Here is a 26778-nt window from a genome sequence, read left to right on the forward strand (position 1 = left end):
ACACTTATTAGCCCGCGGACCCCCATTTCAAAAGATATGCCAGGGACCCCCATAAGAGAAGATTTTTTACGGCTCTAGCAGTGATTCTCAACCATTTTAATTTCAAGGACCCCCAGTTTAACATGCATTAGGGCTACGGACCCCCATTTAATGGCATTTCTATCACTTGGACCACAATTCATATTGTAAAATCAATGTTAATTTAACTCTCAGAGTTACAGACCCATAAGGGTCCATTTGGTTCCTAATCTATCATTCAGCTGGGGACCCCCTGGAACTCCCTCAAGGACCTTAGTGGTAGCGGTGGCCTAGTGGTTAGAGGGGCGGCCTTGATACCGGAAGGTCCCTAGTTCGATTCCCCAATTCATCACATCGATCATGAATCACCGCTGAATAGCCCTTGAGCAAGGCTTCCATGCAGGGTCCGGCTGGTTAGTCCAACACCCTGGGTAAACAACACACTTTGCTTTACCCCTGGGGTCCTTGAGGGACTAAACACTACACACTTTAACACACTGATAGAACTACAGGACAGGTACACACTAAACACTACACACTTTAACACACTGCTGAACAGACACTATAAAAAGAGCAGACCAAGTACAGGTTGTGTATAAAAAGAGCAGACCAAGTACAGGTTGTTTATAAAAAGAGCAGACCAAGTACAGGTTGTGTATAAAAAGAGCAGAGCAAGTACAGGTTGTGTATAAAAAGAGCAGAGCAAGTACAGGTTGTGTATAAAAAGAGCAGAGCAAGTACAGGTTGTTTATAAAAAGAGCAGAGCAAGTACAGGTTGTGTTGTGTTGCTAGGCTACAGGAAGAGGAGGAGGAGCAACGCTCCGTACAGGAAGTGAAGGCGGAGCTCCAGGAGAAGCTCCGGGATCACATGACCTCCGTCCAGCTGGAAGCCGATAGGCTGAGAGAGCTGGCCGGCTCCGCCCACAACATGAAAAGACACAAGAACATAGAGGAGGAGCTAGAGCAGGTACCTGTCTGTCTGTCTGTCTGTCTGTCTGTCTGTCTGTCTGTCTGTCTGTCTGTCTGTCTGTCTGTCTGTCTGTCTGTCTGTCTGTCTGTCTGTCTGTCTGTCTGTCTGTCTGTCTGCCTGTCTGCCTGCCTGCCTGCCTGCCTGTCTGTCTGTCTGTCTGCCTGCCTGCCTGCCTGCCTGCCTGCCTGCCTGCCTGCCTGCCTGCCTGCCTGCCTGCCTGCCTGTCTGTCTGTCTGTCTGTCTGTCTGTCTGCCTGCCTGCCTGCCTGCCTGCCTGCCTGCCTGCCTGCCTGCCTGCCTGCCTGCCTGCCTGTCTGTCTGTCTGTCTGTCTGCCTGCCTGCCTGTCTGCCTGTCTGTCTGTCTGTCTGTCTGTCTGTCAAAAAAAATGACGGTCCCCTTAATTCATTAGAAGGACGTGCGTGTGCGTGTGCGTGTGCGTGCGCGTGCGTGCGCGTGCGTGTGCGTGCGCGTGCGTGTGTGTGTGTGTGTGTGTAGATGCGTCAGGCCCTCAGACAGGCAGAGCGTCAGTTAGAACATCACATGATGATGTGTGTGTGTGTGTGTGTGTGTGTGTGTGTGTGTGTGTGTGTGTGTCTGTGTGTGTGTGTGTGTGTGTGTGTGTGTGTGTGTGTGTGTGTGTGTGTAGATGCGTCAGGCTCTCAGACAGGCAGAGCGTCAGTTAGAACATCACATGCGTTGGGTTCCAGTAGAAGGTCTAGAGAGATGGCTGCAGTTCAGCCATGAGGTGGAGCTACAGTATTACAACACTAAGAAACACTGTGCTGAGAGACAGCTGTTACAGGCCAGAGAGGGGGTGAGTACACACACACACACACACACACACACACACACACACACACACACACACACACACACACACACACACACACACACACACACACACACACACACACACACACACACAGACAGACAGACAGACAGACAGACAGACAGACAGACAGACAGACAGACAGACAGACAGACAGACAGACAGACAGACAGACAGACAGACAGGACGGACACACAATAACAGAGAAGAAAGAACTGGTATGATCATTGAGCCAATATGATAAGCAAGGGATAATGCATGGAGAGGTAGTCATTATTGAAATTTAAAGCCCGACAGGGCGATTAACCACCGAGGCGAAGCCGAGGTGGTTAATCGCCCTGAAGGGCTTACTTTTGGGTAAATGTATTTAATAAATACATAAATACATTTACCCAAAAGTAACAACAAAACAAAGTATTTCCTTGCTTACGGCAATGAAAGTATTCCATAAGTATTGGGCTGGGCGGACAAGTTCGCCTCGCAAAAACAAATGACGAAATGGAAAAAAACTCGGCCCAAAACACACTCGCCCCCCATTCTATATACCGCCGATCTGCCTGTAATACCGCCGGATTTGCCCCGGGGCGACTGTGTTTTGGGGCGATTGTTTTGGTATTCCCCCGTTGTTGTGCCACGATAAACAAGGAAGTGCAGTGGATCAAATAGAATGACTTATCGGACATTGCATCGTCTATTTCTCACTTCAAATGTTTTCAAAAACATTGTTGAGAGCAACGTTTAGTTGTAAATGACATTGTTTGTTTGTTTACATGGCAAAAAGCAAAGCAAAGTTTGTTGTTTACCCAGGGTGTCGGACTAAGTACGAAACTTGTTTCCAGCCGGACCCTGCATGGAAGCCTTGCTCAAGGGCTATTCAGCGGTGATTCATGATTGATGTGATGAATTGGGGAATCGAACTAGGGACCTTCCGGTATCAAGGCCGTCCCTCTAACCACTAGGCCACCGCTGCCACTGTCATGTTGGATAAAGCATAAAACCAAGCAGTACAGGTTGATATGAGCAGGTGTTCTGAGTCTCTGATCACAGTTTCCTCGTCGGTCTCACCGGTCATTATCATCGGTCATTATCCAGAAATAATGACCGATGACTGACCAATCAGAATCGAGCATTCAACCAAGCCGTGTGATAATAACTGATAGTAACTGAGGAATGTACATTAACACACATAAAAGAGGAGACTTCCCAATAAATAGAAAAGTCAGATGTAATATACGGTACATACATACTGTACAGGGGATGCAGATGGTTGCACTATTTATTGTTTGGTTATTATTAACGGTATTGTTCATTGTTTGTTTTATAGGCAGAGAAAATCAAGAGGAAGAGGACTTCCTTATTTGGACGTAGCTCCTCCCTGGAGGACATCAACCACAAAATAATGTCTGCCAAGTAAGACCTACCTACCTGTCTGTCTGTCTGTCTGTCTGTCTGTCTGTCTGTCTGTCTGTCTGTCTGTCTGTCTGTCTGTCTGTCTGTCTGTCTGTCTGTCTGTCTGTCTGTCTGTCTGTCTGTCTGTCTGTCTGTCTGTCTTTCTTTCTTTCTTCAATGTTTTGGGGGAAAATAAAAATAATTAGATACAAAAAAAAAAAAAAAAAACACAGTCCCCTTGCGTATTAGGAGGGCAGGGTGAGTCACCAGAACCAAGGACGTGTGTTTTTGATGAATGTTAAAAATGGAGTTTGAAGTTACAGTGGGTTTGTATAGGAAGGGGGCGTGTCTGATAAAAAATAATATCAAATATCTAAATACTGAATCAAGCAACTTAAAAACTCTCTGGAGGCGGGGCTCAGTAGACCATAAAATGACCCAAAGTCTTTTTGGAAGTTGGGGACCCCCAACATAAAGTACAATTATGAGGTATTTTTACTTTACAGGAAATGTTCAATACTTTTACTTCTACTCCACTACATCTCAGAGGCAAATATTGTACTTTTACTCCACTACTATTATTTGAAAACTTTAGTTACTAGTTACTTTGTAGATTATGAATTATTACATTATAAAACATACATTAACCACTTCAGCCCTGTTTTATACCTAGGCTATTTGAAAATAGCCGATCTACAAGCTCACAACGCGTCGCATCACAATGTGTTGTGAGCTTGTAGATCTGCTATTTTCAAACATGTTAGTACTTTTAATTAGACGTTAACTGGCTTCCTATTGGTCAGACAGGCATTGGGGGAGGTGATAGATATGTTAACTGGCTTCTTATTGGTCAGACAGGCATTGGGGGAGGTGATAGAGATGTTAACTGGCTTCTGATTGGTCAGACAGGCATTGGGGGAGGTGATAGAGATGTTAACTGGCTTCTTATTGGTCAGACAGGCATTAGGGGAGGTGATAGAGATGTTAACTGGCTTCTTATTGGTCAGAAAGGCATTGGGGGAGGTGATAGAGATGTTAACTGGCTTCTGATTGGTCAGACAGGCATTGGGGGAGGTGATAGAGACGTTAACTGGCTTCTGATTGGTCAGACAGGCATTGGGGGAGGTGATAGAGATGTTAACTGGCTTCTGATTGGTCAGAAAGGCATTGGGGGAGGTGATAGAGATGTTAACTGGCTTCTGATTGGTCAGACAGGCATTGGGGGAGGTGATAGAGATGTTAACTGGCTTCTGATTGGTCAGACAGGCATTGGGGGAGGTGACGGCGGCTCTAAGAGAGAGGCTCCACCGTTGGCAGCAGATAGAGATGTTAACTGGCTTCTCATTGGTCAACAACCCCGGCCTTCCCGCCCTCGCCTCCTTCCTCAAGGTGGACACTTCCTTCCTGGGTCTGCGACCTTCGACCCCTACGCGTCACTTCCTGTTGTCTGATGACCTCGACGACATGGACGAGGATATCCTGTCACCTGACACCCTGAAATGTACTTCCTCTTCCTGTCACATGACACCCTGAAATGTACTTCCTCTTCCTGTCACCTGACACTCTGAAATGTACTTCCTCTTCCTGTCACATGACACTCTGAAATGTACTTCCTCTTCCTGTCACCTGACACTCTGAAATGTACTTCCTCTTCCTGTCACATGACACTCTGAAATGTACTTCCTCTTCCTGTCACCTGACACTCTGAAATGTATTTCCTCTTCCTGTCACCTGACACTCTGAAATGTACTTCCTCTTCCTGTCACCTGACACTCTGAAATGTACTTCCTCTTCCTGTCACCTGACACTCTGAAATGTACTTCCTCTTCCTGTCACATGACACTCTGAAATGTACTTCCTCTTCCTGTCACATGACACTCTGAAATGTACTTCCTGTCACATGACACTCTGAAATGTACTTCCTGTCACATGACACTCTGAAATGTACTTCCTGTCACATGACACTCTGAAATCCAAACCACGCTCCTGAGCGTCTCCATTGGCTGAATCACGCCTTGCTGTATGTTATGCCACGCAGTCAGTGACAGGATACTTTAAAAACATAAACAAAAAGATCTACAAGCTCACAACATAAGACATCTTTTGTGCATTTGTGCAGCAGAAGAGGCTATTCTCCTGTATAGTTTATGATATTTACACCTTTTAACCTTAACCTACCTTTAATCTGTTGGAATAAAAAAGAAACGGCCAAAGCTATCATAAAATAGATTACATTCTGGAAACAGCCAGCCAATGGAGACGGTCGGGGGCGCGGTTTGGATTCCAGCGGCTATCAGGGGGGCGGGGTTTGGATTCCAGCGGCTATCAGGGGGGCGGTACTGTATTAATAATCGTACAAAAGTATTATTATTATAATATACTTAAAGTAGCAAAAGTAAAAATACCCATAATCCATAAAGTCCCATTTAAGAATAATATCATGTTATTGGACAATAATTATTGATCATCAACCATTTTTTAGTTATTTTATACTTTGGCTTTTTGAAAATAGCAGATCTACAAGTTCACTAGCTCTTTCCTGTTCTCTGATTGGCTGCTTCCAGACGCAGCGTGGCAGATGGACCGGCGAGTCAGCGACCTCTGGCCTTTGAGTGGCATGGCAGACAGCCAATCACCATGGAAGAGCTCAGGTAGGGCCCGCCCCCTCTGTCGTCTCTCATTCACTTCCTGTGTGTTGTAGTTTATAATTAATGAACTGGGGACCCCCCAACATAATCATATGTGAACTGGTGATAAGAAGCTACGTCCTACCGGGGAAACTCCCCCCTGTCAGGTGACAAGAAGCTACGTCCTACCGGGGAAACTCCCCCCTGTCAGGTGATAAGAAGCTACGTCCTACCGGGGAAACTCCCCCCTGTCAGGTGATAAGAAGCTACGTCCTACCGGGGAAGCTCCCCCCTGTCAGGTGATAAGAAGCTACGTCCTACCGGGGAAACTCCCCCCTGTCAGGTGATAAGAAGCTACGTCCTACCGGGGAAACTCCCCCCTGTCAGGTGATAAGAAGCTACGTCCTACCGGGGAAGCTCCCCCCTGTCAGGTGATAAGAAGCTACGTCCTACCGGGGACACTCCCCCCTGTCAGGTGATAAGAAGCTACGTCCTACCGGGGAAACTCCTCCCTGTCAGGTGATAAGAAGCTACGTCCTACCGGGGAAACTCCTCCCTGTCAGGTGATAAGAAGCTACGTCCTACCGGGGAAGCTCCCCCCTGTCAGGTGATAAGAAGCTACGTCCTACCGGGGAAGCTCCCCCCTGTCAGGTGATAAGAAGCTACGTCCTACCGGGGACACTCCCCCCTGTCAGGTGATAAGAAGCTACGTCCTACCGGGGAAACTCCCCCCTGTCAGGTGATAAGAAGCTACGTCCTACCGGGGAAGCTCCCCCCTGTCAGGTGATAAGAAGCTACGTCCTACCAGGGAAACTCCTCCCTGTCAGGTGATAAGAAGCTACGTCCTACCGGGGAAACTCCCCCCTGTCAGGTGATAAGAAGCTCAGTTGGCTAACGGCTCTCATGCATTGCAGGAGGCATGAGCTCGGCTCTGGGCTCCCTAGGCTGACAGGGGGAGTGTATTACCCAGGATCACTTAGATAATTGGCACCGGGTGAAAAAGGGTTGCAAAATTATTATTATTTTTTAACTAAAAACAGGAATATAGACAGACAGCAGTGACTGTACATTTGTGACACTGTGACACACACTCATTAATGAATGAATTACATTTCATATTAAATATATTCATTGTCTCCGCGAGGAGAGTTTGTTTTCACTTTCTGAAACTGGGACTAACATTGGTCAAGCCTCACGTGACACGTGACAATACGGTGAAATAGTGTGATCTGATTGGCTAGTGACGTATAGCGGCCTATATATACATGTGTCACTTTGAAAGAGTCTGTGCCTCTTTCAAAGTGAGGTAAGACAGGAATAATCACGAAATGGCTGAGAAATGGCGGATACTGTAACAATTGGATAGGACACTTACACAGACAGGACGGATAGGACACTTACATAGACAGGACGGATAGGACAGTTATACAGACAGGACGGATAGGACACTTACACAGACAGGACGGATAGGACACTTATACAGACAGGACGGATAGGACACTTATACAGACAGGACGGATAGGACACTTATACAGACAGGACGGATAGGACACTTATACAGACAGGACGGATAGGACAGTTATACAGACAGGACGGATAGGACACTTATACAGACAGGACGGATAGGACACTTATACAGACAGGACGGATAGGACACTTATACAGACAGGACGGATAGGACACTTATACAGACAGGACGGATAGGACACCTATACAGACAGGACGGATAGGACACTTATACAGACAGATAGGACACTTGTGTCATGTTACTATGACACAGTAACATGTTCTATTTTTTGTAAGAATTAGAACATAAGAATTAGAACATTCCCAACATTCCCAACACAAGTCTGCTGGCGGAGACTTGTGCTCCGAGGAGCACTTTTTCTAGTTCATATTAAATTCAATTTATTGTCAGGTGTTAATTTTTTATGTAATTACAGTGTGTGACACACAGTGACAACAATACAAACATTAACACAGACACTGAGTCACATGATCTCTGTCTCTCTCTCCTCGCAGCGCTGAGCCTGTTGCCACGGAAACAGCGAATGGGAGACTCGCAGAGGTTGGTTAATGGTGGTGGGCGGGGCTTATCTCAACTGGAGGGGTGTGGCTTGAATACATCATCATATCTCTCTCTCTCTCTCTTTTTTTTTTCAGGGACGTCTTTCAGAACCAATCAGACACGGACTCCGCCTACCCGGCGCCTCACAGCCAGTCACAGTGCTCCCTCGCCCCCAAGCCCCTCCCGCTCCCCCTCCCACCATTCAAGCCCCTCCCTCCCCAGAGGGACGCCGGGGGCAAGAGGCGTGGCTTGGTGACATCATCACCAGTGGGCGGGTCTCTGGAGAAGAGCTCCAGTTTAGGAGAGCTGAGAGGAGGGGAGGCGGGGCTTAGTCCCTTAGCTCCTCCCCTCTTGTCCTCCTCATATTCCACACAGGTGAGAATTCAAATTATCATTTAATTTTACTGTAATTTTACACTTCAACGCATAGGAATAGTAATCTAGGATCATAGGTAAACCTATAAGAACCTATCATCAGTCTGAACAGTAGAATATATAATAGTAATCTAGGTAAACCAAGAACCTATCATCAGTCTGAACAGTAGAATATCAATAATTATGATCTGTACACACATCTGTCTACATAGCATGTTATCTAAATGACTCTTTAGCCCTCCCTAGTGGCTCCCTGTAGTTTTACCAAATATATATGGAAATGAACTATGTTTATTTTCTTCACATCTTCATTTTAATCTATCTTTGCTGTAGGAATGACAAACATCACACAATCATACATTCTCCAATAATGTAAAATTGTGTAAAATAAATTAAAAGTCAACTAAAGTTTCTGTCGACTAAAATGAGCCTCACAGCCTGTGAAACATTTATTAGTGAAGAACCAGCCAGGTGATTCCCTGCTACACTATGGATTATTATTCTCCGCAGGAGAGTATTGTTTTCACCTTCTAAATATGACACACCGATTGGTCAAGCCTCACGTGACACGTGACAATACGGTGAAATACTGTATAAATACATGGCGTCACTTTGACGGTGTCTTTGCCACCGTCAAAGTGAGGTAAGACAGGAACCATCACGAAATGGCTGCATGGCTGATACATAATTGGCAGATAGGACAGATAGGACACTTATATAGACAGGAGGGATATGACACTTACACAGACGGATAGGACACTTACAGTACACAGACAGGACGGATAGGACACTTATACAGACAGGACGGATAGGACACTTATACAGACAGGACGGATAGAACACTTATACAGACAGGACGGATAGAACACTTACACAGACAGGACGGATAGGACACTTACATAGACAGGAGGGATATGACACTTACACAGACAGGACGGATAGGACACTTACAGTATACAGACAGGACGGATAGGACACTTACAGTATACAGACAGGACGGATAGGACAGCACTTATACAGACAGGAGGGATAGGACACTTACACAGACAGGAGGGATAGGACACTTACATAGACAGGACGGATAGGACACTTATACAGACAAGACGGATAGGACACTTATACAGACGGATAGGACACTTATACAGACAGGACGGATCGGACACTTATACAGACAGGATGGATAGGACAGTTAGAACATAAGAATTAGAACATTCCCAACATTCCCAACACAAGTCTGGTAAGAGTGAGGTAAGACAGGAACAATCACGAAATGGTTGAGAAATGGCGGATACTGTAACAATTGGATAGGACACTTACACAGACAGGACGGATAGGACACTTACACAGACAGGACGGATAGGACACTTATACAGACAGGAGGGATAGGACACTTATACAGACAGGACACTTGGCAAGGACACTTATACAGATAGAACATTCCCAACATTCCCAACAGCGGAGAGTTGTGCTCCGAGGAGCACTTTTTCTAGTTATTATTATTATGATTATTATTATTACTCTCCGCCAGGAGAGTTTTGTTTTCACTTTCTAAATATGACACACCGATTGGTCAAGCCTCACGTGACACGTGACAATACGGTGAAATACTGTGATCTGATTGGCTAGTGACGCATAGCGGCCTATAAATACATGGCGTCACTTTGACAGTGTCTTTGCCACTGTCAAAGTGAGGTAAGACAGGAACCATCACGAAATGGCTGCGAAATGGTGGATACTGTAACAATTAGATAGGATACATAATTGGACAGATAGGACAGATAGGACACTTATACAGACAGGAGGGATATGACACTTACACAGACAGGACGGATAGGACACTTATACAGACAGGACGGATAGGACACTTATACAGACAGGACGGATAGAACACTTACACAGACAGGACGGATAGGACACTTACATAGACAGGACGGATAGGACACTTATACAGACAGGAGGGATAGGACACTTACACAGACAGGACGGAAGAGGACACTTACACAGACAGGACGGATAGGACACTTACATAGACAGGACGGATAGCGGCTAGGTAAGACAGGAACCATCACGAAATGGCTGAGAAATGGTGGATACTGTAACAATTAGATAGGATACATAATTGGACAGATAGGACACTTATATAGACAAGAGGGATATGACACTTACACAGACAGGACGGATAGGACACTTATACAGACAGGAGGGATATGACACTTACACAGACAGGACGGATATGACACTTATACAGACAGGACGGATAGGACACTTATACAAACAGGACGGATAGGACACTTATACAGACAGGACGGATAGGACACTTATACAAACAGGACCGATAGAACACTTACACAGACAGAAGGGATAGGACACTTACACAGACAGGACGGATGGGACACTTACAAATACATGGCGTCACTTTGAAAGAGTCTGTGCCTCTTTCAAAGTGAGGTAAGACAGGAACCATCACGAAATGGCTGAGAAATGGTGGATACTGTAACAATTAGATAGGATACATAATTGGACAGATAGGACAGATAGGACACTTACATAGACAGGAGGGATATGACACTTACACAGACAGGACGGATAGGACACTTATACAGACAGGACGGATAGGACACTTATACAGACAGGACGGATAGGACACTTATACAGACAGGACGGATAGGACACTTATACAGACAGGACGGATAGAACACTTACACAGACAGGACGGATAGGACACTTACATAGACAGGACGGATAGGACACTTATACAGACAGGACGGATAGGACACTTACACAGACAGGACGGATAGGACACTTACATAGACAGGACGGATAGGACACTTACATAGACAGGATGGATAGGACACTTACATAGACAGGACGGATACGACACTTACACAGACAGGACGGATAGGACACTTACATAGACAGGACGGATAGGACACTTACATAGACAGGACGGATAGGACACTTACATAGACAGGACGGATAGGACACTTATACAGACATTGTGTCATGTTAAATGACACAGACAGGACGGATAGGACACTTATACAGACAGGACGGATAGGACAGTTATACAGACGGATAGGACACTTTTGTCACGTTACTATGACACAGTAACATGTTCTATTTGTTGTTAGAATTAGAACATAAGAAGTAGAACATTCCCAGAAGTAGAACATTCCCAACATTCCCAACACAAGTCTGCTGGCGGAGAGTTGTGCTCCGAGGAGCACTTTTTCTAGTTATTATTATTATTATTATTATTACTACACTATGGATTCCAAACATAGATAACTGAGGATTTTTTTGTAATTGTAGTCATTTTGATAGGCTAATATACACTTATAACCTAGAATAGAATAGCATACCTAGAATCAGGTTTATTGTCAGATCACAGGTTTACAAAGTAAAAAAGTGAAATTCGTTTTCGTACATCGTTTCCATCGTAACGTTATTTCCATAGAAAGAAGAGGGGGGGGGAGGGGGAGATCAAACAAGAAAAAGAACCAAACAAGTTATCTACACATTTACACTAGTACCTGAGATTGTTTTTAACTTGAGGCTTGAGGCTCAAATATGTTTGCGGCTCCAGACACATGTTGTATTTAGTTTTTGGTCCAAAATGACTCTTTTGACAATTAAGGTTGCAGATAATCCTACAAGGTCTATGAATACAAAGAGGGATCGATTACTAATGGATTACTCTATGTTACAGGTCTATGAATACAAAGAGGGATGGATTACTAATGGATTACTTTATGTTACAGGTCTATGAATACAAAGAGGGATCGATTACTAATGGATTACTCTATGTTACAGGTCTATGAATACAAAGAGGGATGGATTACTAATGGATTACTTTATGTTACAGGTCTATGAATACAAAGAGGAATCAATTACTAATGGATTACTTTATGTTACAGGTCTATGAATACAAAGAGGAATCGATTACTAATGGATTACTTTATGTTACAGGTCTATGACTACAAAGAGGGATCGATTACTAATGGATTACTTTATGTTACAGGCCATCTACACCGCCTCCTCTCCTCCCCATGGCCACGCCCCCTCCTATCCTCCAGACCCCGCCCACTCCTCTCCTCCTGACGATGGCCACGCCCCCGACTCCTCTTCCTCCTCCTCCAATCCGGACGAGGACAGGAGGCGAGAGGCGGAGCGAGAGGAGAGAGAGGGAGGAGCCCAGAGAAAACACGCCTCCTCACTCAACAGGATGTTCAAGAAGAGGAAATGAAACTCCGCCTCCAACCCGGGGGTTGGAGGCGGAGTTTGAAAACATGGATGTTTACATGGTTACATGTAAACATATCCATCGCATACATCAGCTATTTAAAAATATCAGATCTACAAGCTCACAACGACACGTTGTGAGCTTGTAGATCTGATATTTTCAACATAATCTTGACCAAAAAAAAAGACATTTTAACAACACAAATCTTGTATGAGGGGGGTCCCTGGCACACATATTTTGATATGGGGGTCCGCGGCCAATTTATTGCATAATCATTTGGGGGTCCTTGATATGAAAATGTTTGAGAACTACTGGTTTAAACAACATTTAGGATGGAAAGCCCAAATAAGGAACTACACTTTAGAAACAAGACTAGAAATAAGCCCAAAGTCGCTTATAATAAGCAGACATGGCAACACTGACCCTAGCGATCAATATACTGCCCACTATATATATATATATATATATATATATATATATATATATATATATATATACACACACACATATTTTTATGTTTTTGGAAAATTAACTCCATCATTAAGTGTGTCGCACTAAAGTAGTGAAAATAGCAGATCTACAAGCTCACAACGTGTCACATACTTTCACTATTTTAAAATGTAATTTTGTTATTTTTGTGTGTGTGTGTGTGTGTGTGTGTGTGTGTGTGTGTGTGTGTGTGTGTGTGTGTGTGTGTGTGTGTGTGTGAACATGTTTTAACAAACACATGTATTTCCAAGTTTTCATGTAAAAATACTGTTTAGTTATTGGTCAGTTTAGACCACTGGCTCCCAAGCAGTGGGTCGAGACCCATGTGTGGGTCATGGACCATTTTTTATGGGTTGCAATAAAAAATCCACAAATCTCCATATTATGTTGTTTTGTTTTGATTTTCATGAAAAAGGGATATTTCACTTTAACATGTTTAGTTAACATATGTTGACTTAAAGTAATGCAATGCAGGTTCACAAATAACGATTTTTAGCAGCCTCTGCTGGTCATTACCGTCACTGCAGGCCATTCGTTTATTCCTGCGTTACCCAAAATTCCATTTGTTTTCACTGGAAGACGGAAGCGTTTCAAAAAGTGTTCTTTTAATTGTTTTATACTATCTGTGGATCGTTTCTCTTAGTTACCGTGAGCTGTGTTTTCTTTTTCTGTTGTTTTTCGATCTTCAAATCGAATCCTACAATCTCTTAAAAACAGCGTGAGATTCCTTTTTGTTATTAGCACGGTAGTTCCCGGCCAAACAGGAAACCGGTGCGGTAGTTCCTGGCCAAACAGGAAACCGGTGCATTTCCATTTCTGTTTTCCGGCCGGATGACGTCATTTTCGAGTGGGTGTTGTGAAACATTTGCCACTCACAAAAGATGTAAAATTTAACTTTAGTTTTGTTGAAAAAGTTACCTAGTATTACTTTAACACTGATGCTGTTAAAACATTATATTCATTATGTTTAGTAAACATATGTTGACTTAACACTGATGCTGTTAAAACATTATATTCATTATGTTTAGTAAACATATGTTGACTTAACACTGATGCTGTTAAAACATTATATTCATTATGTTTAGTAAACGTATGTTGACTTAACACTGATGCTGTTAAAACATTATATTCATTATGTTTAGTAAACGTATGTTGACTTAACACTGATGCTGTTAAAACATTATATTCATTATGTTTAGTAAACATATGTTGACTTAACACTGATGCTGTTAAAACATTATATTCATTATGTTTAGTCAACACATGTTGACTTAACACTGATGCTGTTAAAACATTATATTCATTATGTTTAGTAAACATATGTTGACTTAACACTGATGCTGTTAAAACATTATATTCATTATGTTTAGTAAACATATGTTGACTTAACACTGATGCTGATAAAACATTATATTCATTATGTTTAGTAAAAGTATGTTGACTTAACACTGATGCTGATAAAACATTATATTCATTATGTTTAGTAAACATATGTTGACTTAACACTGATGCTGTTAAAACATTATATTCATTATGTTTAGTAAACATATGTTGACTTAACACTGATGCTGTTAAAACATTATATTCATTATGTTTAGTAAACATATGTTGACTTAACACTGATGCTGTTAAAACATTATATTCATTATGTTTAGTAAACATATGTTGACTTAACACTGATGCTGTTAAAACATATTCATTGTTTAGTAAACATATGTTGACTTAACACTGATTTTGTTAAAACATTATATTCATTATGTTTAGTAAACATATGTTGACTTAACACTGATGCTGTTAAAACATTATATTCATTATGTTTAGTAAACATGTTGACTTAACACTGATGCTTTTAAAACATTATATTCATTATGTTTACTAAACATATGTTGACTTAACACTGATGCTGTTAAAACATTATATTCATTATGTTTAGTAAACATAATGTCGACTTAACACTGATGCTGTTAAAACATTATATTCATTATGTTTAGTAAACATATGTTGACTTAACACTGATGCTGTTAAAACATTATATTCATTATGTTTAGTAAACATATGTTGACTTAACACTGATGCTGTTAAAACATTATATTCATTGTGTTTAGTACACATATGTTGACTTAACACTGATGCTGTTAAAACATTATATTCATTGTGTTTAGTAAACATATGTTGACTTAACACTGATGCTGTTAAAACATTATATTCATTATGTTTAGTAAACATGTTGACTTAACACTGATGCTGTTAAAACATTATATTCATTGTGTTTAGTACACATATGTTGACTTAACACTGATGCTGTTAAAACATTATATTCATTATGTTTAGTAAACATATGTTGACTTAACACTGATGCTGTTAAAACATTATATTCATTATGTTTAGAAAACATGTTGACTTAACACTGATGCTGTTAAAACATTATATTCATTATGTTTAGTAAACATAATGTTGACTTAACACTGATGCTGTTAAAACATTATATTCATTATGTTTACTAAACATATGTTGACTTAACACTGATGCTGTTAAAACATTATATTCATTGTGTTTAGTACACATATGTTGACTTAACACTGATGCTGTTAAAACATTATATTCATTGTGTTTAGTAAACATATGTTGACTTAACACTGATGCTGTTAAAACATTATATTCATTGTGTTTAGTACACATATGTTGACTTAACACTGATGCTGTTAAAACATTATATTCATTATGTTTAGTAAACATATGTTGACTTAAAGGTAGGGTAAGTGATTTTCTTTGGTTAAAATAAGTGATAAATAGCTCTATATTCTGATAGTACTCATTGCTATAGAGTGTTTGTTCAGTAAAAGGAGTCTCCTTGTCTCTGTAGCTCTTTATAAAACAGAAAATGCATTTTCGTTTCAGTTTCAGTTTCATTTCCAATTTTATCCAATCAGGATAGAGAACTCAATCATGATATAGATTAACAAGTGAAATTGGAAGTTATGACACTAAGAAATGAGCAGGCAAAATTGGAACCGGAACATTATAAAAATGAAGCTTGAAAATGGGTACTTTCTCCTGATTGGCTGAGATTTTGACAACTACCGTAAAATGTATTTTCTGTTTCTTAAAGAGCTGGAGAGACGGGGAGACTCCTGTTACTGAACAAACACTCTATAGCAATGATTACTATCAGAATATAGTGCTTTAACCTTTTAACAAAATACTTTTTGTTTTAACCAAAAAATATCACTTACCCTACCTTTAACACTGATGCTGTTAAAACATTATATTCATTATGTTTAGTAAACATATGTTGACTTAACACTGATGCTGTTAAAACATTATATTCATTATGTTTAGTAAACATATGTTGACTTAACACTGATGCTGTTAAAACATTATATTCATTATGTTTAGTAAACATGTTGACTTAACACTGATGCTGTTAAAAAATTATATTCATTATGTTTAGTAAACATATGTTGACTTAACACTGATGCTGTTAAAACATTATATTCATTATGTTTAGTAAACATTATGTTGACTTAACACTGATACATTAAATTCAATACATTATAAAGTTAGATGGTATTGTCCACCTGAGAGACAGACCATAATTATGCTAGATATGGTTTTCTGAGCAGAATATTATAGCCGGGTAAAGAGGGACTTGGATTCACAAATGAGGGAATCATTTAGATTTTAAATGATTCTTCAACAATCCACAAATTGAATCATTATAGAAGAATCATTTAGATTACAATCAGTAAAACGTATAATAAACAGACATCATGTTTTTGAACATGAGTTTATTCACCGAATGAATATGAGTATTATAGATTACACTCTAAAAAGTAATGGTACCAGTAACAGTGTTAATACACTCTATAAAGTAATGGTACCAGTAACAGTGTTATATAGAATACACTCTATAAAGTAATGGTACCAGTAACAGTGTTATATAGAATACACTCTATAAAGTAATGGTAGCAGTAACAGTGTTACATATAATACACTCTATAAAGTAATGGTACCAGTAACAGTGTTACATAGATTACACTCTATGAAGTAATGGTACCAGTAACAGTGTTATATAGAATACACTCTATTAAGTAATGGTACCAGAAACAGTGTTACATAGATTACACTCTATAAAGTAATGGTACCAGTAACAGTGTTATATAGAATACACTCTATAAAGTAATGGTACCAGTAACAGTGTTAATACACTCTATAAAGTAATGGTACCAGTAACAGTGTTAATACACTCTATAAAGTAATGGTACCAGTAACAGTGTTAATACACTCTATAAAGTAATGGTACCAGTAACGGTGTTACATAGAATACACTCTATAAAGTAATGGTACCAGTAACAGTGTTAATACACTCTATAAAGTAATGGTACCAGTAACGGTGTTACATAGAATACACTCTATAAAGTAATGGTACCAGTAACAGTGTTAATACACTCTATAAAGTAATGGTACCAGTAACGGTGTTAATACACTCTATAAAGTAATGGTACCAGTAACAGTGTTAATACACTCTATAAAGTAATGGTACCAGTAACAGTGTTAATACACTCTATAAAGTAATGGTACCAGTAACAGTGTTACATAGAATACACTCTATAAAGTAATGGTACCAGTAACAGTGTTACATAGAATACACTCTATAAAGTAATGGTACCAGTAACAGTGTTACACAGAATACACTCTATAAAGTAATGGTACCAGTAACAGTGTTACATAGAATACACTCTATAAAGTAATGGTACCAGTAACAGTGTTACATAGAATACACTCTATAAAGTAATGGTACCAGTAACAGTGTTACACAGAATACACTCTATAAAGTAATGGTACCAGTAACAGTGTTACATAGAATACACTCTATAAAGTAATGGTACCAGTAACAGTGTTACATAGAATACACTCTATAAAGTAATGGTACCAGTAACAGTGTTACATAGCATACACTCTATAAAGTAATGGCACCAGTAACAGTGTTACACAGAATACACTCTATAAAGTAATGGTACTAGTAACAGTGTTACATAGAATACACTCTATAAAGTAATGGTACCAGTAACAGTGTTACATAGAATAGACCAGAACACCACTCCACATGTTGTGGTTGGATGAGGTATCAGAGAGCTTGCTCTTAGAAGGTAATCTCATGTAAACTGTGTCTCTCTCCTCCAACTCTATGATCATTCCATTAGAAATGGGTTCCCAATTTTCATGATTATTGTATCCAGAGCTCCACATGAGTCTCTGATCATTTTTATACATCTGGATAGACACATACTCTGCTGGTCCCCCTCTGTGATCTGCAGTGAACCTGAAGTGGTAAACTCCTTTAACAGGAGATGTGAAAATACCTGTCAGAACACACACACACACACACACACACACACACACACACACACACACACACACACACACACACACACACACACACACACACACACACACCTGTGAGAATATCCTGATTTCAATGTGAAACACACAGTTGGAGATGCATTTATATGATTGTATTAATTTAATAATAATGAATAAAACCAAGATCTGATAGATATGGTTGTTGTCGGGCAGAAACCTTGTATCTCCACATTTCATCTCGTTTTTATGTTTTTTTTATACTTCTTTTTATGACAGTGTCACACAAAAGTAGCAAACAGCAGATCTACAAGCTCACAACACATCATGGTGCTGTGAGCTTTCCCCCCCGCCCATAACAAAACGCCTAAAACAGAGAGTGTGTGTGTGTGTGTGTGTGTGTGTGTGTGTGTGTGTGTGTGTGTGTGTGTGTGTGTGTGTGTGTGTGTGTGTGTGTGTGTGTGTGTGTGTGTGTGTGTGTGTGTGTGTGTGTACATTGGATCCATTGGAACAAAAGCTTCCATAAAAGTAACAGTTTTGGACTTACAAGGTTTCTAAAAAGGGTTTGTTAAAAAGGGTTTTACTTTTGTCAGCTGTCTCAAATGAAAAAAGCTAGACTTCACCACTGAACTAATTTGGCGATCTAGCTTAAAGTCATTGTCCATTTTAAAACCCAGGTTGGAGACTGTTGGCTTCACAAACTGTGCCAGGGGGCCTAGATCAAAGGGAGGGGGGTTACCAGAACCATTTGGGGCAAACACCACCACCTCAGTTTTCTTTTCATTGAAGCTTAGAAAGCTTAGGGCCATCCAGGCTTTAATGTCATCAAGGCAAGAGAGAAGAGCTTTAGGATCAGCGTCTTTCTTCTTTAAGGGGACATAGATCTGGCTGTCATCGGCATAAAAATGGAACAAAATGGCATGTTTCCTGAGGATGGACCCTAGCGGCAGGAGATAAAGAGAGAAGAGCACTGTGGCTAAAATAGAGCCCTGTGGAACACCATACGACAACGGCGCCGGGGAGGATTCAGAGCCAGCAGCGCTGACACACATGGTTCTGCCCGTCAGGTAGGACCTGACCACCCTAGCGCAGTTCCACGGATACCCACTAGGTGCTGCAGACGCCAGAGCAGGACGTTGTGGTCCACTGTGTCGAACGCAGCCGCCAAGTCCAGCAGGACAAGAATTACATAGTCGCCCGCATCATTAGCTAGGAGGATGTTGTTAAATACCCTTACTAGTGCAGACTCGGTACTATGCCCGGTTTTAAAGCCAGATTGGAAGACCTCAGGGATATTATGCTCCTCTAGGAAAGACTGTAGCTTGGCATAGACAACCTTTTCTAGTATCTTAGAGATAAAAGGCAATTTAGATATGGGCCGAAAATGAGCCAACACAGTGGGGTCGAGGCCTGGCTTCTTAAGCAGTGGTTGCACTACAGCATGTTTGAAACACGTGGGAACAAGACCAGAAGAGAAACTGCTATTTATGATGTTCAGGACCAAGTGAGCTACGCTGGGGAAAACCTCTTTAAAGAGGCGCGCCGGGATGACGTCGTGAGGCGAACCTGAGGCCTTTATGTGGCTGACTACATCCTACAAAAAGGACAATGTTACAGGATCGAACGAGCTGAGCACGGCGGGGCATGGGGGAGGCATGCGTTAATCCGACAGACCTTTTCTCCGACTATGTGGCATCCGCGTGCGGTTAGGGTTAGGGTGCGGGTTTGGTTCGGGTTTAGTATTGAAACGTCGGAGCGCTGCGCTGTCGGAGGAATGCGCTGTCGGACTAACGTACTGCACCCGGGGCATGGGACACAAACAGAGCGGTCAGAGGCAGGAGCAGAGATGAGGGCCCTTGTATTTACCACCTTGTCAATGAAAAAGTGCAGGAAGTCATTACATATGTCTGATGATTCAAAACAGACAGGCTGAGCGATATTAAGAACAGAGTCAATGGTTTGATAAAGTACACGTGGATTAAGACGGTTAGACTCAATAATATTCGCTAGGTGATCTCTTTTTGCCTCTTTGACAGTGTTCTGGTAGGAGAGCCAGGATTCCTTTACGATCTGAGAAGAAACCTGCAGCTTGTCCTTCTTCCATTTACGTTCTGCTTTTCGGCACTCCTGTCTAGCTGCACGGGTTCTGTCATTAAACCAGGGCTCGGGCTTTGCCCTGGGCCGCTTGGATTTCAATGGGGCCACAGAGTCCATTATGGTCCCACACGAAGAGTTAAACCAAGAGCACAGTTCCTCTGTGGGAACAGGCGAGACAGACGGGACACACAGCTGTTCAAAGGCAGCTGAAAAGCGACTAGCAGTGTGGGGGTTAAGAGTGGCCCTAGATCTATTCTCAGTACAAGAGAGAGAAACATCAAACAGAACGGGGCAATGATCAGAGAAAGTACTATCACAGATCTCTAGGTTAAGAATAGGCAGCCCATATGATATAACGAGATCTAATGTATGCCCACGTTCATGAGTGGGACCCGTCACATTCTGCACCATATTAAACGATTCAATAAGGTTTAGGAAGTCCTTCACCATCGGTTTATCAGGGCAACATACGTGTATATTCAGATCTCCGAGAATCAACACTCGATCATAGTTGGGCAATATTCCAGCCAGGAAATTGGAGAAATCAGTCAAAAAATCCTTGTTGTATTTAGGGGGTCGATAAATGAGTGCGCACAAAACAGGCTCAATACGACCCACCTCAAACACAGTCACTTCAAAGCTGGAAAAAGAAGCAGAGCATTGCTTGCATTTAATATCATCCTTATAGATGACCGCTGTTCCCCCACCCTGCCTGCCCGAGGGCCGCGGGGAGTTGAAATAGGAACAGCCGGCCGGCAGCAGTTCAACGAGGGCGCTGCACTCACCCGCCGCCATCCACGTCTCTGTCACACAGAGGAGATCCAGGGCGCGGGAGCTGAAGAAATCCCTCAGGATAAATGTTTTATTTGTCAGCGATCTGGCATTCACCAGGCCAATCCTGACAGGGGCTGGGGCCTTTGATCCGGAGGAGCTAGGATCGCGGGGCAGTGACCGCAGATTGCAGGGATTCACCCCGCGTCTCCAGAGCCGAGGAGCGCAGGGGCGGCAGGGCTGGGATAGCACCTCCAGGCTAGCAACAGGAGCGAGGCAGGTCGCGCTGGGGACCCGGAGTCGTTGCAGCAGGGCGGAGGGAGACGATAATCCAGGTTTCACGTGAGGCAAAGACGAAAAGCATACCTGGGCTTTCAGTTTCACCAGCTTGCCACTCCGTTTGCCACGGCGGCGGAGCCGTTTCCTCCTAGGCGGCGGGGGCGCGACCGGGAACAGATGAGTCGGGATTCCTGTTAGGAGCGGCGGCTCGGTTTTTTGTTCATTGTGGCAGAATGAGCCAATAATCCTGGCATTTTGTCGGATATCCAGAAGGGATTGGCAATCATACACCAGCAGAGACTTAATCTGAACAGTGCCAAGGCTTAGACACAGCAGAAACACAAACCAAAGCGAGAGCAGGAGACGAGCAGCCAAACAAACTGGCGCCATCTTGAAAAAATGGGAAACATTAGGTCCCAGCCAGGCCCCGGCAATGTGTAATTACTGTGTAATAAACTGTGTAATTACAAGGTTTCTACCTGACAACAACCATATGTAAACTGTGTAATTACAAGGTTTCTACCTGACAACAACCATATGTAAACTGTGTAATTAGTTGGTGAGTTAATTACTGTAATTAAGTTCATTAACACCACTTAAAGCACTGCTTCTCAACCTGTGGGTCAGGACCCCCAGGGGGGGTCCCCACATGATGTTTGGGGGTCCCCAGATGACAGTGAAGTGACAATTTAATGACAATTAAGACCTTTTTAATGCCTAAAGAAAAGAAAAGAAAAAGACCATTTCTGTATGAAAGGTAATCAACAATATAAACTATACAAACTGGTCAAACATTGGCCAAAGTGTTAAATAATATAAGAAAGAGGCAAACATAGTGAAAATAGCAGATCTACAAGCAAAACGCGACCAGCTATTTTAACAATATTTATCTGTGGAACCGAGTCAAACTAAATGTCTGGGTGGGCGATCCCCAGTTTAAATATGATTATTTTGGGGGTCCCCAGTTTAAATGTGATTATTTTGGGGGTCCCCAGTTTAAATGTGATTATTTTGGGGGTCCCCAGTTTAAATATGATTATTTTGGGGGGTCCCCAGTTTAAATATGATTATTTTGGGGGGTCCCTAGTGTAAATATGATTATTTTGGGGGGTCCCCAGTTCAAATATGATTATTTTGGGGGGTCCCCAGTTCAAATATGATTTTTTGGGGGGTCGCGGCCTAAAAAGGTTGAGATCAACTGACTTAAAGTACTGTTTCCCAAACAGTGGGTAGCGGACCCATTTGTGGGTAGCGGACCACTTTTTAAGGGTCATGAGTAAATGTCCCTTTTTTCCTTTCCTACATTTTGTTTATTTCAAAAGATTTTCAAAAATATTAATACATTATTATTATTAATAGTTTTTTCTTCAATTTTAAAATAATTCAAACGTTGTTTTCTTAATAGTGGAGCAGATTAGCACTAAAAACCGTGCACTTTTTGTAAGAAGGGTGAAACTTTCAGCATAGTTAGTAAATACCATATTAGTGAGGACCAATTATATGATGATAAGATATAATATAATATTATAATGAGCATTAGTGAGGACCGATTATATGAAGATAAGGTTTAAATCTCCACCTACCTGTAGATGGATTGTATGCGTTGCCGATGTTGGTGAAGACTTTCTTATAGACCACAGTGGTGACAGAATTAAATGGTCCAACCCATCCATCAATACCCAAACCAACAGAGAAAGCCACCTTTGGTTTGTCTGTCAACACAGGAACATGAAACAACTGTTAATAATACAAAAGCATAAATTATAATAAACCCTCAAGCCTTACAGTATATACTTCATCGTACCATAAATAGCAGATCTACAAGCTCACAACACAGCGTTGCAGTGTGACACATTATGGGATTGTAATTTTGCTAATGTAAAAAAATAGTGTGCAGTGTTGTGTTACAGTATAGTAGCTTACATTATAACTCCAATAAGAACCTCTCCCTCAGTCCCTCCGCTATATAGCTCTGAGATGAGCATTCAAACCCTTTTCCACACATCGTTTTCCCTTACTGGAGCAGTACTGCGCATGTGGACGGGGGTTGACTGGCCACAGGCTGACATTTTAAGCGATACAAACACTTGTTTCAACCCGTCGCTTAGATTTTCTTTTCCGCAAAAAGTTAAAACATCTGAGAGCAGGAAGAATACCTTTACTTTACTTTATGGATACGATGTGCGGAAAAGGTAAGAATCATGCATAGTGAAACATATTCACCGATGCCCCCCCCCCCCCCCCCCCCCCACAGGCACAGAGCTGTGTGGGACCTCATCTTGGAGCTATAAAGCAGAGGGAGAAGTTCCAAATGAGGATAAATTACATTACTGCTTCAACAAGACAAAGTAGTCAAACTAAGCACTGTCTACAGTACAATACAACATTCTATTCAATCCACTTTATTTATAGAACACCATTTAAAACAACAGTGTTGAAACAAAGTGCTGTAACACTCAGTTACAATAAATACTACAAATATAAGAGCAATATCTATACACAATAAACAGGACAACATTTGACACAATGCCTCGAGAAAAACAGCAACTCTCAGTCTGAATTCTCGAACGCCAAGGAGAACAAGTGAGTTTTATAACGTGATTTAAACACAGGCAGGGTTTGAGACACTCTAACATGGGGTGGAAGCTCGTTCCACAGTGTGGCGCTATGAAGGAAAATGATCTATCTCCCCGGGTCTTCAGCTTTGTCGCTGGGACCTTAAGGAGTGACTGGTCAGTAGACCTCAAGACCCTTGTAGCGTTATTGGGAGGTAGAAGTTCCGATATGTACAATATCCTGTAACGAACAGGGAGCCAGTGTAGGGAGGCAAGAATAGGGGAGATGTGATCATATTTCCTGTTAAGAGGCGAGCGGCAGCGTTTTGGACTAACTGTAGTCGTGACAAGCAGGCTTGGCTAACGCCAACATAAAGTGCAATACAGAAGTCGAGTCGGGTTGAGATAAAAGCATGGATAAGACGTTCAAAATCAGAAATGATTACAGCAGACTTGACTTTGTCTAAGAGCCTCAGCTGATAAAATCTGGATTTAACAACAGAGTTCATCTGTTTGTCAAACTTAAAATCACTCTCCAGTTTGACACCAAGGTTAGTGACCACAGGTTTTATAAATGGCTGCAGGGGGTCCAGATCCAGTCTGAACACCATGACCTCTGTTTTACTTTCATTAAAGTGTAGGAGGTTTAGGGCCATCCATGCTTTAATGTCCTTCAGACAGTCCAGCAAAGTGTTCAGGGAGGTGGTGTCATTCTTCTTCAGGGACATGTAGATCTGCAAATCATCTGCATAGAAGTGTAAGGGAATACCATGCTTTTAAATCAAACCCAGAGGGAGGAGGTACAGGGAGAAAAGGATGGGGCCAAGAATTGAGCCATTCGGGACTCCACTTGGGAGAAGGAAGACGATGTGGAGTCACCTATAGGACTACAGAGAACCATCTGTTTGACAGATAGGACCTGAAACAGTTTAAAGCTGTGCCTCTATTGTTTCAATACGTCTATTGTACTCTGTACAACATTTTATTGTTATGAGTGACTTTATGAATATTCAGTAAGATACAGTAGGATCTATTGTACTCTATACAACATTTTATTGTTATCAGTGACTTTATGAATATTCATTAAGATACAGTAGGATCTTAGTTCAGTAAGAGTGAGACAGACATTATGAGATACAAGAGGGAGCTGAACCTTTAAACTAAACTAAGAGCTCTGTGAATGTTTCTTAAATTAAACTCAATGTTTTACTAAAAACATAAAACAACATATGTTTATTAAACATAATGAATATAATGTTTTAACAGCATCAGTGTTAATTCAACATATGTTTACTAAACATAATGAATATAATGTTTTAACAGCATCAGTGTTAAGTCAACATATGTTTACTAAACATAATGAATATAATGTTTTAACAGCATCAGTGTTAATTCAACATATGTTTACTAAACATAATGAATATAATGTTTTAACAGCATCAGTGTTAAGTCAACATATGTTTACTAAACATAATGAATATAATGTTTTAACAGCATCAGTGTTAAGTCAACATATGTTTACTAAACATACTGAATATAATGTTTTAACAGCATCAGTGTTAATTCAACATATGTTTACTAAACATAATGAATATAATGTTTTAACAGCATCAGTGTTAATTCAACATATGTTTACTAAACATAATGAATATAATGTTTTAACACCATCAGTGTTAAGTCAACATATGTTTATTAAACATAATGAATATAACGTTTTAACAGCATCAGTGTTAAGTCAACATATGTTTATTAAACATAATGAATATAACGTTTTAACAGCATCAGTGTTAAGTCAACATATGTTTACTAAACATAATGAATATAATGTTTTAACAGCATCAGTGTTAAGTCAACATATGTTTATTAAACATAATGAATATAATGTTTTAACAGCATCAGTGTTAAGTCAACATATGTTTACTAAACATAATGAATATAATGTTTTAACAGCATCAGTGTTAAGTCAACATATGTTTACTAAACATAATGAATATAATGTTTTAACAGCATCAGTGTTAAGTCAACATATGTTTACTAAACATAATGAATATAATGTTTTAACACCATCAGTGTTAAGTCAACATATGTTTACTAAACATAATGAATATAATGTTTTAACAGCATCAGTGTTAAGTCAACATATGTTTATTAAACATAATGAATATAACGTTTTAACAGCATCAGTGTTAAGTCAACATATGTTTATTAAACATAATGAATATAACGTTTTAACAGCATCAGTGTTAAGTCAACATAAGTTTACTAAACACAATGAATATAATGTTTTAACAGCATCAGTGTTAATTCAACATATTGTAGCCAATCAGAGTTGAGCCTCAGGGGCCACCGTAGGCTTGCTGCACTGGCACTTCCGTATTGCCAATCAGTCAGAGTATTTTAAGGCCCTGCAGTCTACCAAACATTGTGTGCTTTGTGGTGGGTGGCTGCCGGTCTTGCGACGTAGGTCTCATGTTGTTTTATCATTTTCCCTGCCTGGGTGAGCAACACGCTGCATTTATGTTTTGACTGTTGCACTGAAAATGCTCTTTTAGTATTTTAATCATTATTTTTGTTACTGCCCAGGTTGAGGTCATGTGTCTCGAGTCCTGAGTGACGAGTCCATGTGCCTGAAGGGATAATATGACAGAACACACACATCCAAGGTATATAAACGATTTGTTGTGGTGATTTGTTTTATTCTGTTTGT

At 41.0% G+C, this 26778-nt stretch overlaps 1 protein-coding gene across 1 annotated transcript in view; it reads left to right on the top strand.

The window, feature by feature from the left end:
* The window catches only part of LOC311056687 (stromal interaction molecule 1-like), a 27126-nt gene extending 14168 nt beyond the window's left edge, over positions 1-12958 (top strand). The window contains exons 8-15 of the mRNA XM_084073494.1: positions 811-985; positions 1635-1802; positions 3142-3227; positions 4469-4707; positions 5771-5857; positions 7856-7901; positions 7997-8276; positions 12298-12958. Coding sequence (XP_083929620.1) covers positions 811-985; positions 1635-1802; positions 3142-3227; positions 4469-4707; positions 5771-5857; positions 7856-7901; positions 7997-8276; positions 12298-12522 — 1306 coding nt within the window. The 3' untranslated portion in view covers positions 12523-12958. The remainder of the gene's footprint in view (positions 1-810; positions 986-1634; positions 1803-3141; positions 3228-4468; positions 4708-5770; positions 5858-7855; positions 7902-7996; positions 8277-12297) is intronic.
* Positions 12959-26778: the final 13820 nt, after the last annotated feature.

This window comes from Gymnoscopelus microlampas, assembly GCF_963454915.1.
Source record: "Gymnoscopelus microlampas genome assembly, chromosome: 12".
Classification (NCBI taxonomy): domain Eukaryota; kingdom Metazoa; phylum Chordata; class Actinopteri; order Myctophiformes; family Myctophidae; genus Gymnoscopelus; species Gymnoscopelus microlampas.